Below are 17,825 nucleotides of genomic sequence, written 5' to 3' on the forward strand. Positions count from 1 at the left end.
CCAGTGTATGCTAGCTTTTTAGGTCGGCTACAGTAAGACATTAAACAGGAAGATTTGATTCTGTCTTGGCAGAATCTAGCCTAGCCTTTTCAAGTTCAAGTTCAAGTTCAAGTTCAAAAGTTTATTGCCATGTCGACATAGTCGATAGGAATTTTTCTTGCCACATCCCCAACATCAAAAACATACAATTGACAAGAACACAATAAATATAAATATGGATAGACATAACAATAGACAGAAAGGGTCCCAGCAGTCATTGGACAACAGTTAAATTACAGATAACCCTGAGTGTTACTTGACATTTAATTTGTCTGGTGCAGGGTCTAACTGCTTGATCACCAGACTAATCTGAATACCCTAGTGTTGTTTGTGTTTGGTTTGTGCTTTTAGTCACCCACCACCCACCCCCTGTGCCTTACAACTAAATGGTCCAGTGAGCATACAGGCCAGATGGCTGCCGTATTTAGCCAGCAGCCTCTGCTGCTCTGCTAGCTGCTAGAGGTTCCCAAACTGAGGGTCGCAAAGGTAATGTAGGGGGGTCACAGAGTGGATGGAGTAGGCTATTTGCCTACAACCGTGTGTGATTCCGTGTAATATAATCATTCCATAAATTGGTTAGTAACACTATTCACTTCTATGGTTATGGAATTTATTTATTTTGTGTTTACTCTGTGAATTTCTTGTGAAAATGTATCTGGGAGGTGGCGGTAATGAAAATATTCTTAGGTCCAGTACGGGGGTCACAGCAGAAAAGGTTTGGGAACCACTGGGGTAGCACAAATCCTGTTGCCCCTCCTCCCCACTCCTCCTTAACCAATTGGGCTGAATGTTGTGGCTGGGTGCACTGGCACTGTCCCCATGTCCCCTTTAAAGTGCCCCCAAAGCAATGCCTCCCACAGGGCCAGGTAGTCAGTCAGTAGGTGGTACCCATGCTGATACTAATGCATCCTTTGGAATAGACTGAGGTGAAGGTCATGACCCCATTTCTGCTTATGTGTGTGTGTTTGTGCATGTGTGCGTGTCTGTCTGTCTGTCTGTGCATAACTTTTTTGCTTGGATGGCTGTTCGTTCATTACTCTATTAACATCATTTTATTTAAAATGAAAATGGATTAAAGTCCATTTTAATTCTAGCCAAGCGATAAAGATGCCAATGAAATCTGCTTGGTGGGAGGTACAGCTGCATTCCCACACTACACGAACAGTGCTGAAGCTGCTGGACCATGATTCATTGGCATTTGCATGCTACTGTCTGCTGTTTGTCGTTACTGCATGTGATGAAGTGCAGAGGCAGAATGGAGGTGATTTGCACTGGGAACTCTGAGAGAGAGAGAGAGAGAGAGAGAGAGAGAGAGAGAGAGAGAGAGAGAGAGAGAGAGAGAGAGAGAGAGAGAGATAGATAGACTGTGATCAAGGGAGTGTGAGAGAGAGAAATGTGTTGACCTTTACATCTCCTCACAGCGCTGTCGTAAAACAAATCCGAGTTTGAAAACTATTTTCTGATGTTGTGTGTGAACGCACAGAATAATCTTGCTGTCCTCATAAATGATGACATCAAGCTGAGATCAGTACCCCAATTCCCCTTCAGAAGACCTAGAAGGTAGTGAAAGGAAATACTGGAGGGGAAAAAAATGACTACACTGAATCAATACATGGGTGCCTTTCTCTAATGCGTAGTAGTTGTTAGCCAGTCAGCAACTTGGGTAGTTGCCAATGGGAAATTGCGTTGAAAACAATGATGTAGCTAACGTAGTTAGCAATGGTTTCGAGAAATGTGCCATCCTTTATCACATTGTTCACTAGTGTAGAAGTTGCACCAGTTTGTTCTCTACATAGCACTATAGCAGCATCCACAATGCTCACTCATCTTCTACAGACATCAACATCTATAGCTTGAACTTGGTCTTTGAAGACCAACTTTTCATCATCGTAGAGTAGAGTAGTGACTTTCGTATTCTTTACAGTCCAGGGCTTTCATTAACACCAATTTCAAACCATATATCTGTACAACTCAGTGCTCTAAAAAAACAAGATGTCAATAGCGCTCACAATGCAGCATTAGATCACTGTACTTTAAAGAACATGAGAACATGGCTGACTTTATCAGTAGTTGTTCACTCCCTGAAAAGAAATGCCTTTTCACTCTACTCTAGTCAACTCTACTCTAGATATTTTACTACTCTATGTAAGCTTAGCTGTAGTAGGCGAGATAGTGTTTTATATTCTTCATTTTGTTTTGTTTTGTACTACCCACAATGAAAATTAGTATGGTAAATACTTTTTTTCCAATCTCTCACCATGTCTTCTCCTCATGTCTTGCTCGCTTTTTGCCATGGTGCCTAATAGCTTCGGCAGACTTTGGGAAGGGTTATCCCCACAACAGAGAGATTTGGCTAGTTTACCTCAGAGCTTCTCAGAGGCTCCAACTGATTGTTAAAAGAGTGTGTTTCAGCAGTTTGACAGCACTGAGAGAGAGAGAGAGAAAGCAACTGTAGCACTCAGGCTATGTGTGGGGGTGGACTTGTCTTTTGGCTGTTTCATTTGGGACCTCCTCTCACATAAGAGAAACGAGGCAGCAAAAGTACAAAAGTGGTTGAAGTGCTTTTTTCTGTTAGCATCAGCAGGGTAGTTAACTTGTAAGTAATAAATGTGTGATGGCTGTTGTGAGGTGTCTCTCACTGATCTGATCATTCCCACATCTTTAAAGACCCATAACTGGCTTCTGTGTGTCACATGTCTCTCTGTCAGTACCTTCTGATCACAATGATTTAGTATGATGGAAGTGGAGAGTTTTGATACATTTGCATTGCCTCTTATACACAGTAAATTTGCCAGTGTTAATTTTGCAGTGTTAAGGCTTATTAACACTATTGGAGTAATTCCAACACCAAATGGAGTGAGATGCTCTTCAGTGTCAGTGACAAATGAAGTTGTTAAATTGTGTGGAGTTAGAAGTACTCCAGAGAGCCCCCGCCTCCTCGAGGTGATGGAGTTTGTCTGCGCCATTGTATGCTTCTCGAAACTGCTTTACTCTTTAATAGTGTTAGCTTAACACTATAAATCTAACATCAGTGTTTAACACTGATCTGGAGCAGGACCAAATAGACACTAGAACAGTGTTAATTTTAACTCTTTAAGTGTTATTTTAACACTACAAAATGTACTGTGTAGGAAGCCTGCTTGTTTTCCTTCTTTCTTTTTCATTATTTGCTTGTTTGGGTGTTCTTTCTTTCTTTCTTTCTTTCTTTCTTTCTTTCTTTCTTTCTTTCTTTCTTTCTTTCTTTCTTTCTTTCTTTCTTTCTTTCTTTTCTAGTCACATCAATTACAATTGCCTAGTTGTTACCTACAGCATTGTGCATTTGTCAAAGCACTGCTTGAACATGTCATCATCGATGTTGACATCGAAGATTCATCTGGTCTTGATTCAAGCGGTCTTGGTTCATGCGGTCATTGAGCTCAAGCCTGTTTTATTGGCTTAAACGTATTTGAAGGGTGAAGGAAAGCTACCCCATGCAGGTGACCGAATGACATCCTTTATTGACATTCACCTTAAATGGCATCTAATCCCTCTGTGCCCTGACAGTGAGAATAAGGCAGGTGTAGCTATTTTAAATGTAGCTGTTTCAATCTAATGTAGAAAGTTAGATAATTTATTTCGCCTTAATGCAATGTGGGAAAGATTAAAAACCTGTGCAATACAGTATCACTTACAGTAAAACTTTGACCTTAGGCCAGAGTGATGCCAGTATTAGGCAGTGGCTATACTGGCCATGCCCTTGGGCGTCAGGCCACGCAACTCAGCAGTCTGAGGACACGCTAAAGTAGCATTAGTGCGGTGTAGAGAAGCTGTTTGTGGTTTGGAATGGAAGTGAACAACATAAAGGGCATTTAACAAAGAGCACAGCTATGGGGCGGCTATGGGACTGGGCAGCAGACATTCCTTTCTGTGTGCGACAGTGTTTCTCTCACCTCAGGCCAAAACCATAGTGCAATGCCTCACTGGCATGGCACAGTAGCGATAACGTCCCAAGTAGGGGTCTAAATTGGGAAGTCAGACTTGATAAGGAGTCCCCGACAGCGGGCGAGCGAGCAAGGGGAGCGAATGCCGCAGCAACACAGGGAGTCATAGAGGACGAGCGGTCAGTCATATCGGGGTTGGACTGCGAATCGGGCGCAAACTGGTCTACGCCAACTCATTGCAGGACTACATTTTTAATTTTTTACCAGTTTTTCGACGTTTTTAAGCGATGGAGAATGCAGAAAGTTCTGAGACGGATGTTGTGGATCCGTCTACGGTGCGACAGAGGATAATGAGCATTGTTAGGGAGAATGCTGAGGTGAGCTACGGTGTTTTGTTTTGTTTGGTTTTGTTTTGTCCCCTGTTTGACCCCTCAGTTTGACCTCCTCGTGACCTTGTGTGGTTCCCATGACCTTGGGTTGACAGAGTAACTAGCGCTGACCAACTCTCCTTTGTTTCCCTCCACTGTAGCTTCCACCAATGCCATTTGGAGAGCCAGGTGTGTCGTTTGCCAGGAGGTGCAGCTTGATCCTGAGTGATGTGAGTATATACAGCAGGGATATAGTGTGTACACGTCTAAAAGTCACTATTTGCAGGTGCCAGAAAATAGTCTCAGATAATTGAAAAGGGTAGTTCTGCACAGTGCCAAATGAGCTCCAAAAAATAAACGTTATTATTTCAATTTAGCAACGTGTGTTTTTTTTGTAGCTCATTTAGCTGTGTGCAGGAATACCTTTTTCAACTATACACAGCAGGGGCTCATTGGCTTCCTGTTGGTTGCCATTGCCACACACAAACCCCAGATGGCACAGCATTCAGCAGTTGTAACCAGATAGGTCAGGTCAGCACAGTAGTTGTGTTGGCTGGCAGTACATTAGTTTTGTTGGAAACCGTATTGAAGTGTGGTCTGTTGAGCTGTTTGTATTTCTTTCAAAGCCATTTGTGTTGGATACAGCACAGGGAAACAGGAAAATCCTTTAATGGGCTTAGAGATAGAGAATTGACGTTGAGCTTCAAGTTGTTGTGCCAGCGTGGCTAAGTGATCTTGATTAACATTTGACAGAAGAGTGTGTTGGTGTATGGGTTGGGACGTAGGGTAGGGTGGGGGGTGATAATGGTGGTGGTGGCAGTGGTTGTGGTGGTTTTCCGGTGTAATCCTTAATTGCATGGAGCCACCAGACGAGACACAGGATCTAATCTACATAATTCAGCTTAACCCCTTAGTAAGGGACAAGGGTCTGCAAGGGCCTTCATATCACCAACTTTGTGGTCAAGAAAATAAAGAAAAAAGTCTTGCCATATTTGTAAAATATGATGGAATGGTCAGACCATGGCCAGTATTTTATTGACCTGCATTGAATGCTGCATTGAAATTGTACTATACTCCGTTTTGTAGTGTACTGGTGCTGAACATTACGTAATACATATCGGCAATATTTCTGGTATGCACTGCTATTGTATAAGTACTGTTTTCATTTCCTGCTATGACATCATAGCCTGAAATTAGCTGGTCTCTCGTAAGCTACTATAACAGCATAAGTGTTAGAGGCCATGTGAAGAAAAACATGCAGTTAAATTGCACTGTCAAAAAACAGTTTGTGTTTTTGGAACAACCGAAGTCTCGGAAGGAGTAACGGGTTGATTTGAAATGTCACTGTCTATCAGCTGATCTGTGGCAAAGTTGTTGATATATGAACAGCTTAAAGACGTGTCATGTCTGAACTAATCCATAATGAAATCCATCAGCCGTGTACATGAATGTTGTGCTTCTATTAAACCAGAGATTATGCATACCATTTGAACTTAAGTGAATGTTGTGAGCACCGGTGACATTGAATTGCATCAAATATATCCTTAATGCACAGCATCCATAGCATTTTTGTTTTAAAATACCATATACCCAATTTACTGTAAATACGAATCTAGGACAGGATTTGCAGCTCTGTATATATCTTAGATTTTTATACAGTGAACAGAAACTTCCGAGGCCATTGCCATTGCAGGTACATATTTTGATTCCAATTATAAGTAATGCTGTGTCATTCATACTTTAAATAGTCACCGACAAACACTTATCTGTGGCTAAAACCAAGTAGCAGATGACATTTCTGGTCTAGACAGCTTTGCCAACAGATTGGCATGTGAGTGTGAGACTGGCAATTTATTGACGTCAAAGCAAGATGTCATCTCAATATTTATACTTTCACAGTTTTTTTTTACTTTGTGTGGGTTGTGTGTTGTAACATGCCAGCCCTCGTCAGATAGATGTTATCTTGGTATTTAGTGCAAAAGCTTACTGACAGGGCTACTCAGCATCACACCCACCATCTCTCTCTCTCTCTCTCTCTCTCTCTCTCTCTCTCTCTCTCTCTCTCTCTCTCTCTCTCTCTCTCTCTCTCTCTCTCTCTCTCTCTCTCTCTCTCTCTCTCTCTCTAGGTTAAGTATAAAGAAGAGTATGAAAAATCCAAGTTACATTACTCAATTGGTCCAGACATACCTGAGATTCAGCATGCCAAACACATGGGCACCATTCAGTCAGAGGTAAGTGTCTTTGACGTCTCCACTGCTACAGTGCCTATGACAACTTTGGAAATGGGTCGGCATGCGTCTCAAGAATTCGCTCAAATATTACACCTGTCATGGATGACACGTCTGAACTGCACAAGATGCTACAGTGACAGGTCATTAACATGTTAGGTGTACTTCAAGTACAAATGCGGGAGCTTTAACGAAACCATAGTTCAGTGGCTGAAAAAAAAACCATCCCGAAGCTCAGCTGTTTTACCTCACTGCACATGAATTAGCCCACACTCAGTTCCGCCTGATTGACAAGCCATTTTTTTTAGTCTAATTTCACCCTTCAAGCAGTGACAATGGCCTAGTGTATTCCTAGAAGGCAGGTCTCAAGGGGATGACGTACAGTATGTGGTCCCACTCAAAAGTCCTCTGGCCTACATGCCTAAACACTGGCCAGAGTTATTCTAGATGAGTGCTCTTGTCAGCTGTCATTTGCGTAGCCAGACTCTGGTAATGCTTAAAGAGGAACTGGGTCTGCTAATTGTCAAACGCCCCAAAGGCTCTTTTTTCTTTGTGGCCGGCCTGCATTCTGTTCTTGTCAACAACAACTACACACACACACACACACACACACACACACACACACACACACACACACACACACACACACACACACACACACACACACACACACACACACACACGCACACACACACGCGCACACACACACGCGCACACACACACACACACACACACACACACACACACACACACACACACACACACACACACACACACACACACACACACACACACACACACTTAAAGCCTCAGATGAAAGTCCATCTTCAAAACCATCCTCAGAGAGTATTGGCCCTCTGCATCCTTGATAATTAGAAGTCATACACTGTATAATAAACTTTGCTTTTGTGAATGGCACTGTGCCTAAACGTGCCCATTTACTGTACAGTCTTTCCAGATGCTGGCGATGTCAGCACACCTAACATAACCTTAGATTTGGTGTTTAAGTTGTTTTTTAGTGCACACCATGTTTTTGTCACCGCTTCATGAAGTTCTGAAGTTCAAGTGAATCATTCATCAGAAAATGAATTGATTTGAAAAATGAAAAACTTTTCAATCAACAAATCTAAGCAGTGCAGTGTGCAGTCCCTGGGTTCTGTTGTTTCCTGTTGATGCTGAAGAGTCCACCTTCTATGTCCTGTTTCAGAATAAACACATGGACATATGCCAGCCCTACCTGTATATAATGTCTTTGTCAAAACGTAAAAAAAAAACGAAATTCAATAATAAATAGCAAATATATTTCTCCAGAGTGTGTGGTGTTGTTTACTGTTGGTAAGAGTCTCCCTGCCTCGTCCTGTTTCAGAATAAGTATAAAGAGGAAGGCAAGAAGGAGGCTGCCTTCTCCCTCTACCATGTGATGCCAGAAACCATGGAGACGCAGCATGCACGAGAGGCAGCCGAGTTACGCAACGAGGTACTCTTGTGTGTGTCAAACCTTTGAAGAATTAGTCACAGGGCTGTGTGTGTGTGTGTGTGTGTGTGTGTGTGTGTGTGTGTGCGTGCGTGCGTGCGTGCGTGCGTGCGTGCGTGCGTGCGTGCGTGCGTGCGTGCGTGCGTGCGTGCGTGCGTGCGTGCGTGCGTGCGTGCGTGCGTGTGTGTGTACTTGTGTATATGCATGGTATGCAATGTGTTCATGTTCGTGTTCACTTGTATGCATGTGAGGTTCAAGATCGTATGCCTCTGATAACTAAAATCATGAAGTTGAATCAAACATAGCCTACCTTATGAATCAGATGGGCCCCGGGGGACAGCTGTGCCAAATTAAGGGATGGATTAAAGTGCCCCCCTCCACTCCCCCTTCCCTCTGCGAGTGTTGATGATACCTCAGCGTGACTAATATGCTGAAGGCATCTATCTTTTCCAATCTTTAACAAATCGCCAGCGCTCCTGCATGCTCAAATTTCCGTTCCCTAATGATGGTGTGATGATGGAATGGTGGAGGATGAACAGACGCACGCACGCACACACACACATCCACATGCACACACACACATCCACATGCACACACACACATCCACATGCACACACACACACACACACATCCACATCCACACACACACACACACACATCCACATCCACATCCACACACACACACACACACACACACACACACACACACACACACACACACACACACACACACACACACACACACACACACACACACACACACACAAATGCAAAGAGAGCGAGACGGACAGACAGACAGACAAACAGACAGACTGACACAGAGAGAGAAAGACCTCACATCTTATGGCAATTTCACACACACAAACACACACACACACACACACACACACACACACACACACACACACACACACACACACACACACACACACACACACACGTCCCACTCTGCTTTGCTCTGGTTGTCTCTGCAGATTAAGTACCGTGAGAGTGGGAAGAGTGAGTGCACCACCTCGCTGTACGCACTGCTGCCGGAGACCCTGGAGACTCAGCTGGCCAAGGAACACGCTGAGCTGCTGAGCGACGTAAGGCAGTGGACCTTCTCTCTAAGGATAGACTGATATATATATATCGGTATCGGGCCGATATTTGAATTTTTTAAGTGTATCGGTATTGGCCGATACACGTGTGGTTTTGGCCGATACGCAATATTTATTATTTTATGTCATTCTGTTTTTTTTAAAGCACCAAGACACTTTATTTTTGTATTACTTGATTGTTAGACATCGCTTGATTGTTAAAGTGGGTGTTTAAATGTTACAAGTTCTACCTCAATTTGATAATGTTAAAGGAATGTTTATGTTGAACTTGAGACCTGGAATATGTCATTTTTTAATCTTTCTTTTTTTTTTTTTTTTTAACCCATATCGGCCCCAAATATCGGGTATCGGAAATCGGGTATTGGCCAAGGGTGATGGGAAAAAAATCGGTATCGCATCGGCCATTAAAAAACCTGTATCGGTCGACCCCTACTTCTCTCTGTCCATGCTGGGTGTCCTGTCCATCCCTAACCGCTGCAGTAGCCGAGTGCAGCATTGGCACAGTTTTGTTGCTGCCACACAGTAAAACAATGCAGTGTGAAATGGTGGTGGGAAATGAATATGGCCTCCTGTAATTCGCTTGTAAATGGCTCCGATTAAAAAGTTGGTGAGACATGCCTGATGGAAAAAGCTCTAACATCCATTTTGTCATAGTAAGTTACTTTGCTCGCCAGAGGCAAGGTTGTAGGTTTGGTTTTGAAAGCGGTGGGGACATAAATGCGGTAAATTATCGAAATGTCCTATTGTTGCATTACGTTTGTGAAAAAGGCGTGGGGAAAAGTTGGGTTTATCTCAAAAGTAGTATGGACATGTCCCCACCATCGCCACCGAAAACAACGCTCATGGCCAGATAGGGGTGGGCGGTATGGACGGTATACTATCGTAAAAGGTATTTTTTCCATCAAGGTATGGATTTTGGCCATACCGTTCTACCGTGATATAGCGCATTGCATCCTGCAGATGGCAGTATAGACAGCGTTTTGAACATCCACCCGACTGACTGCTCAACTCAAGTTGTAGCAATGTGGTTGTAGAGAAACAGCACAATCATTTCCTTTGAATAAGCTTCAAGTGTAAAATGTATGGTTAGTGTAGTGAACTATTGTTTGAAATGGTATGTGATGGCAACACATTTCGATTCTGGACTCCACAATTTACTGGGCACGAAATGCAAGCTAACTAGCCAACAGCCCAAGTCATTCATGTCTATGCTGGTGTCTGACAAAATGTGCTTATTTGTGCTAACATTGGTTGCCTTACATTTAACACATTGCGCCAGCCATAACAGCTGTATGTTACTGTTTCCAGTTGAGATAAGACCATTCATGATATCTGGCTGGGTGTTAGTAACTAAAATGACTGTTCACTGTTTAAAATGTGGCATTAGCGATTTCGCTAACGTTAGCACGCTAACCGCTGGTGCAGTGAAAGCTGCCATTGCCATTCAAATGCATTAGTTCTGCAATGCATTGCTAACTGCCTTATGTGAAAGTTCGTTTTTCTAAACTTTAACAATGACAGCTTAAACCATTATGCTTGGCATAATCACAGATGCAAGCACACATTTCAAAATTACCATAAACAAATAAATAGAAAAAAAAGGTGCAATGAAAGATGTAGTTGATACAATCCACGTTCAGTTCTATTTACTCTCAATGTGTTCAGTTTGACACCCCTCCCTTTTCCCCTTCTCTACCGTAGTTTAACCCCTTCGACACTTGGTGAAATTGACAGTGTTCTATTGGGTAGCATTGCATTGCATTGCAAAATGCATTTTACATAGGCTAGTTTTTGCTTGTTTTTAAAAAATGTAATGGCAAGAATTCACACATAGGCCTATATGAAAGGACATTGTGTCATTTCCAAAAATCAAATGCAAAGGTTAAAAAAAATGTGGGGTTTTTTTTGGTCATTTTGCAACGCTTCAATTTTAAACAAATGTACAATACCGTGATATATACCGTGATATATACCGTGACTAAAATTATACCGAGGTATACATTTTTGGCCATATCGCCCACCCCTATGGCCAGAGGTGTTTTTTGGAGAGATGATTTCACATAAGGCCATATACAATAGGAAAGTCATGCAAGCTCTAAATGTATGCATTAACTGAAAAGAAAGATGTATATCTGGTCTGTAAGCATTTAAATTTATGATGTGGTTCTCACATCTTGTTTTCTGTTCCCTGTGTTCTACTTCGAGGCTGGTGGTTCTAATTTGTAACTCTGTTGATGAAAAAAATCTTTCCTTGACTATGCATGAGTTGCAGTGCCAGGCGTTGGCTAGGTTTTCATTACAAGTGTTGGATGAATAGAGAAAATATCATTACATAACTTAAAAAGATAGTACTTCATGTCTGCATTTGTCATTGACTATAAATTTGCTCTGATCAATATTATAGAGTGCTCCATGAGCTACTGTACGTGCACTGCATTCATTTATAATGTGATTAGTCATTCTCTTTTCCTCTTTTCCCTCCAGAAAAAGTACAGAGAGGAGGGGAGGAAGGAGATCTCAACCAGCCTGTACTCACAGCTCGCTGAGACCACAGAGACACAGCATGCCAAGACTGTTGCGGAGCAGCTGAGTGAGGTACGAGAGAACCAACTGCTCATCTTCTCACATACTTAACGTGACATGGAAAATGAGATTCAGACACATGAAATCAGAAGACAGGGTAGACTCGTGCCCCAAGAAGCATTTGCCTACATCAGTGGATGTACTTTGTAATTGAAGATAGAAGAGCATGCAGAAGTGGTCTTGAATCCTGAGTTGTCAAAAAAGGTTGAAAATGAGACCAAGCACTGACACTGACTGAGTCAAGTTCTCTGTTGTATATTTATGTTGTTAGCCCGCAAGTTAGATTTTGCCTAATGAGCCATGTATACTCTATATACCCTATACCAGAATATTTGTACAGTAAGACACAGCAGATGAATCTCAATTAGGCTAGCTGTGCTTTGATCATTGTAATTGAGAGGCTGAAGAGTCTGTTCAAAGGCCTCCCTAGCATCTAATTATGACCAGTACATAAAAAGATAAAGTCTTCATATGCTTACTATGTTAAGACAATGGAGTGCTGTAGGCTAGACAAATGTGTTCATATTCTGGGTAAGGTAAAGGTGCTCTGTTGTTTGAGGGTGATGGCCCACCCTCAAACACCCTCCCTCACCCATGGCCCACCCTCACCCAGTATAGCCATTATACCGAACTTAGTGACCATGTCCCTTGATTACCATTCCCTTGATCTCAAAGCACACATGCAGGGTTGGAGCATAGTCGTGTGGGCTAGCATGTTTCAGATGTTTGCAAAAAACTAAATCTTGCTTCATGCGCTCCTGTGCAAATTTAGTTGTAGATGCATAAATAAATAGGGTAACACTTTATTTTAGGGTTACATCTATAAGCACTAATACATACAATGTTAATGCCTGCATAAGTAACCTGTAAGGCATGTACTAAGCAAACGCGAAGGCCTACTAGGTCCATACTAAGGTTAAATTGGTAATAAATCCCTTATTGTGCATGAACAAGACATTTGAGAATACAACAAATGTTTGATTTTGCTTTGTACATGCCTTACACGTTACTTATACAGGCACATTGTATGTATTAGTGGTAATAGATGTATCCCTAAAATAAAGTCTTACCATAAATAGATAACAATAATATTACAAAAATATTTTTATATTTTTCTCTTCAACACTCTTCAGACACAGTGGGCCAACTGTTACAATAGATACCAATACCAGCAAAGTCTAATTCCTTGTCAGTCAAAGCTAACATTTTATCCTTTGGGGATAATCAAGTGTTCAACACACATTTCACTCGCTTTTCTTCCAGAAAGTGTACAGAGAGGCCGGTAAGAAGGAAGTGAGCAGCTCTCTGTATCACCAGATGCCAGAGACTATGCAGACCCAGCATGCCAAGGAAGTCTCTGAGCTACAGAGTGAGGTAATGTCATGACTACTCTACAGGAGGTGGCACATACAGGTACATGGCACTGTGTGTCTGATGCCACTTGTAAAGAAAGCCATACATGACACGCACATGCACACGCACGCACGCACACACACACACACACACACACACACACACACACACACACACACACACACACACACACACACACACACACACACACACACACACACACACAGAAATACCTGCAAAGTCAGACAACACACAGACACACACACAGACACACACAGACACACACACACACACACACACACACACACACACAGACACACACAGACACACACAGACACACACACACACACACGCTCAAGGCTACTTTGCATAGTCAGCTCTCATCTGCCTGTATGTTGGAATCACAGTTGTACCAGCAGCATCAGCAACACAAGACCACAGCATCTCTCTCTCTCTCTCTCTCTCTCTCTCTCTCTCTCTCTCTCTCTCTCTCTCTCTCTCTCTCTCTCTCTCTCTCTCTCTCTCTCTCTCTCTCTCTGCAGGTCAAATACAAAGAGGGACGCAGGGGCACAGCTGCCTCCATCTACGCAACGATGCCCGACACCCTGGAGACCCAGTTCGCCCGCGAGATGACGGAGATGATTAGCGAGGTGATGAGACAAGAGAGAACAGCGAAATAGCAAACACAATAGCATAACATTTAATGTCACAGCTGTCAAATTGCTCAACTTATATCTTTCTCATCTTCAGAAACAATGTAGCACTATCAGGGGCATATTATAAAATGTATTTCAGTGACCAGCCCTGCTGTAAATGTGTGGTAAAACTTCCAATATTGTAGAAGGGGCTTGGTCTTTTAGTCATCCCTTTACAAATTCATTTTACTGTTTGCTTTCTGTTGCTATCAATGCTGAATGAACACAATATTGAACATAACCTTGAATTACGGTAATATTGAAGTCATGCTATCCATCAACTTAAATTAAAACCAAACTGCATTTCTATTACAGATTTTTTTTTTTTAATTTTGCAATCTATTAATTCTCGTTTATGAACAGATTCGCCTGTTTTCACTGAGTGATGTTCACCAATTTTGTCGTCCTTTTTTATGTGTCTTTTTTTCTGCCCCTCTAGAACAAGTACAAAGAGGGTGGTAGAAAGAGCATATCCTGCAGTGTCTACTCACAGCTAGCAGAAACTTCAGACACCCAACATGCCAAAGCTATGGCTGAGCTGACCAATGAAGTATGTCTAAAATGTGGCTGAGTGTCTGCATGCATTGCATTGTGATGTTTAGAAAAACAAAAGACATTCTGGAAACCTAAGCAGAATGACAGTGACAACCCTTCTAGTCATGTCATTTAAATATCTATTGTCACTTACAATTACTACCCGCAGATCGACAACTTAATATGACATTCATTACACCAGGGAACTGCACTTGAAATAAATGTCATGTAACCTCAGAATTAGTGGAAATACACCCTGTCCTGGGAATTTGCTGTGACATTTTATTACGTATGTTTCCCAAGTCATGCAATAATGTCCTCTTTTGAAATTCCCAAAAGGGTTCCTGGATTCTTAATCATCCACCTCCTTTGTGTGTTTTTTGTCTTTGGTCCTTACCTTGGTGCTTTCAGAGAAAGTACAAAGAGGCAGGCAAGAAGGAAGTGAGCAAGAACCTCTACTCTGTTCTTCCTGAGACTCTGGAAACCGCACATGCCAAGGAGGTGTCTGAGCTGTTCAGTGAGGTAACAGATTTTTCGCTCCTTCTATACCCACACATTTCACATAGCCCCCTTTTCTAATGGTTCTAACCCATTTTCATTTCATATCACTTCTCCTGTCAGTCCCACACACACATACACACGCACACACACACACACACACACACACACACACACACACACACACACACACACACACACACACACACACACACACACACACACACACACACACACACACACACACACACACATACACCAGTTCCCATATCATCTCCAAGGCATGCCAGCCCAGCCAAGTTAGCTAGCTTGAATTCTTGAAATACACAACGTCAGCTCTGTCTCGGCAGTGATACCTTACAGTACCATAGTTGACCTACTTGAAAATGTAAAAACTTAACAGCAAAGTCTGGGAGTTATATTGTTCTTGTTTTAGGGAACTCCATGGGAAGTGCATTAGGAAAACATTGTTACTTTTTCAGCCAGACTGTGCACGTGTCTTCACAAAAGCATGTTTGGTTGAAATGCCTTATCCTTTATTCAAAATAGTTTTAAAGTCATATGTATTTATTTTTATTTATCTGTGTTTCTCATAGGTCAAATACAAAGAGGAGGGAAAGCAAGAAAATGCTTCAAGTCTTTACCATGTGATGCCCGATACAATGTCCACTCAGCTTGCTAGAGAGGTTGCAGAAATGCAAAGTGAGGTAAACTGGTTCACTTTTCTTTAGCTCCTTTGTCTCTCTCTCTCTCTCTCTCTCTCTCTCTCTCTCTCTCTCTCTCTCTCTCTCTCTCTCTCTCTCTCTCTCTCTCTCTCTCTCTCTCTCTCTCTCTCTCTCTCTCTCTCTCTCTCTCTTTCATCCCTCTCACTGTTTCTGTGAATATTGTGCTTGCACTCCTGTTCCCTTGCATCTATACAGATCTGAAGATGGAATCATCTGAAAATGCTTTTTTTTAATACTTTCATGTACAATCAGGCCTGCTGACAGGGGGGGACAAAGGGGTCAGTTGTCCCGGACTCAGAGAAAGGAGGGGCCCAGAATTGGGACCCCAACACATTGTATGTCTTGAGGAGGGGGCCTTTTCGGGTGGTTTTGTCCCAGGCCCAGCAATAGCTGTCAGCGGCCCTGTGTACAATGACAGACAGATCAGAGTGAAACGTTACTTTAGCTATTAATAGAGCTAATATGTTTCCTGATGTGATTTGTATGTGTTCCATGGCAGAAAAATTACAGAGAGAAGGGTAAAAAAGAGGCCTCCACCAGTATCTACCACCAACTTGCTGAGACCACAGAGACCCAACTGGCCAAACAGATGTCAGAGCTGCAGAGTGAGGTATGACTGGACCACTCCACCTAGCTTCACCATTAACATGGATTTATAGTGGAGGTGACAAGGTGGCCCTACGTTTATGTTTGTTTGTGTTTATTTCAGACCAAGTACAGAGAGGCTGGGAAGAAGGAAGCCGAGTCCTCTCTCTACCATCAGATGCCAGTTACAATGGCAACAGAGCACGCCAAAGAGGCTGCCGAGTTACTCAGTGAGGTGAGAATGTTATAGATGCACACTTAGACATAGCATGCAATTACACCGGGTAAGGGCATTGGGGCACAGGAAGTATGCTTTATACATAGGTATGTAGGATTCAAATTATGATGTAGGATGAAATATATGTTTTAATAATGATCTAATAAGTGAATAATGATTTAATAAAGATTATTTCATTTTCATGGTTGGCTTTCCCAATGAAATCCATGGAGACTGGAATGTATTGCTTGAACATGGACAAATAACAAAACGGTATGGTAAATAACACTCTTTTTTCTACATGGTTGTGTTTTAGAAAGTGTACAGGGAGGCCGGTAAGAAGGAAGTGAGCAGCTCTCTGTATCACCAGATGCCGGAGACTATGCAGACCCAGCATGCCAAGGAAGTCTCTGAGCTACAGAGTGAGGTAAAGTCATGAAGATTAAATAAAGTACTGTTTTGTAAAACATGATGTAATTTCAGCTTTTGTCGTTTGAATTCAATTTGGGAAATCAAACATTTTCAGTTACATTTACCCCAATGCAACTCTAAAATGACAGACAGACAGACAGACAGACAGACAGACAGACAGACAGACAGACAGACAGACAGACAGACAGACAGACAGACAGACAGACAGACAGACAGACAGACAGACAGACAGACAGACAGACAGACAGACAGACGCACACGCACACGCACACGCACACACACGGACATTATGTATCAGCTCTCACCTGGCACATCAAAAACCGCACCTCTCTCCTTGCAGGTCAAATACAAAGAGGGACGCAGGGGCACAGCTGCCTCCATCTACGCGAAGATGCCAGACACCCTGGAAACCCAGTTTGCCCGGGAGATGACGGAGATAATTAGCGAGGTGATTACATTCGTCAGCATACATCAGATTACATTCCAATTTGGATCTGATTATTTAATTATCACTTACAATATAACAAATACAGTACAGAGTTTCATATAGTGCTTACCGGTACCTTCTCACAGTATCAAATATGCATAACTAGTCTGGTCTTTTGGGTATGCAATATCTGAAGCAATTGTATGCTCTACAAATCTGACAAATCTGTCAAATCTGTGGCAAAGTTCCACTCTTCTTTTCCACCACTTCCCAAAACCTAAACTGGATTACACAAGATTACTGGATTGCTTTTGTTATTGTTCATCAACAGATTTCTTTTTAGGGAGTTGACGTTTTACTAGATTACTTGTCTGTCATACTTTTTCAAATGTGTGTCTTTTTTCTGCCCGTCTAGAACAAGTATAAAGAGGGTGGTAGAAAGAGCATATCCTGCAGTGTCTACTCACAGCTAGCAGAAACGGCAGACACCCAACATGCCAAAGCCATGGCTGAGCTGGCCAATGAGGTATGTCCTGATTTCACTGCAATAATATGCACAGTGCACTAATGCACCTGCAGTATATGCATGCATCATTATTTAAAGAAAATGGCTATGAGGAACCATTTTCTCATGCCATGTAGATGTC

At 42.3% G+C, this 17,825-nt stretch overlaps 1 protein-coding gene across 5 annotated transcripts in view; it reads left to right on the forward strand.

The window, feature by feature from the left end:
* Positions 1 to 17,825, forward strand: part of LOC134455653 (nebulin-like) — an 88,750-nt gene that overhangs the window by 4,553 nt on the left and 66,372 nt on the right. For 3 of the 5 annotated variants that reach the window (XM_063206859.1, XM_063206863.1, XM_063206862.1), the window contains exons 1-16: positions 3,567 to 4,336; positions 4,489 to 4,557; positions 6,454 to 6,558; positions 7,922 to 8,032; positions 9,004 to 9,114; positions 11,614 to 11,724; positions 12,976 to 13,086; positions 13,608 to 13,715; positions 14,200 to 14,310; positions 14,706 to 14,816; positions 15,389 to 15,499; positions 16,017 to 16,127; positions 16,227 to 16,337; positions 16,636 to 16,746; positions 17,092 to 17,199; positions 17,594 to 17,704. In XM_063206859.1, coding sequence (XP_063062929.1) covers positions 4,247 to 4,336; positions 4,489 to 4,557; positions 6,454 to 6,558; positions 7,922 to 8,032; positions 9,004 to 9,114; positions 11,614 to 11,724; positions 12,976 to 13,086; positions 13,608 to 13,715; positions 14,200 to 14,310; positions 14,706 to 14,816; positions 15,389 to 15,499; positions 16,017 to 16,127; positions 16,227 to 16,337; positions 16,636 to 16,746; positions 17,092 to 17,199; positions 17,594 to 17,704 — 1,701 coding nt within the window. In that variant the 5' untranslated portion in view covers positions 3,567 to 4,246. Of the gene's footprint in view, positions 1 to 3,566; positions 4,337 to 4,488; positions 4,558 to 6,453; positions 6,559 to 7,921; positions 8,033 to 9,003; positions 9,115 to 11,613; positions 11,725 to 12,975; positions 13,087 to 13,607; positions 13,716 to 14,199; positions 14,311 to 14,705; positions 14,817 to 15,388; positions 15,500 to 16,016; positions 16,128 to 16,226; positions 16,338 to 16,635; positions 16,747 to 17,091; positions 17,200 to 17,593; positions 17,705 to 17,825 lie in introns of those variants that run through there. The other 2 variants (XM_063206861.1, XM_063206864.1) reach the window with 2 other exon arrangements.

The sequence above is a fragment of the Engraulis encrasicolus genome, chromosome 9, assembly GCF_034702125.1.
Source record: "Engraulis encrasicolus isolate BLACKSEA-1 chromosome 9, IST_EnEncr_1.0, whole genome shotgun sequence".
Classification (NCBI taxonomy): domain Eukaryota; kingdom Metazoa; phylum Chordata; class Actinopteri; order Clupeiformes; family Engraulidae; genus Engraulis; species Engraulis encrasicolus.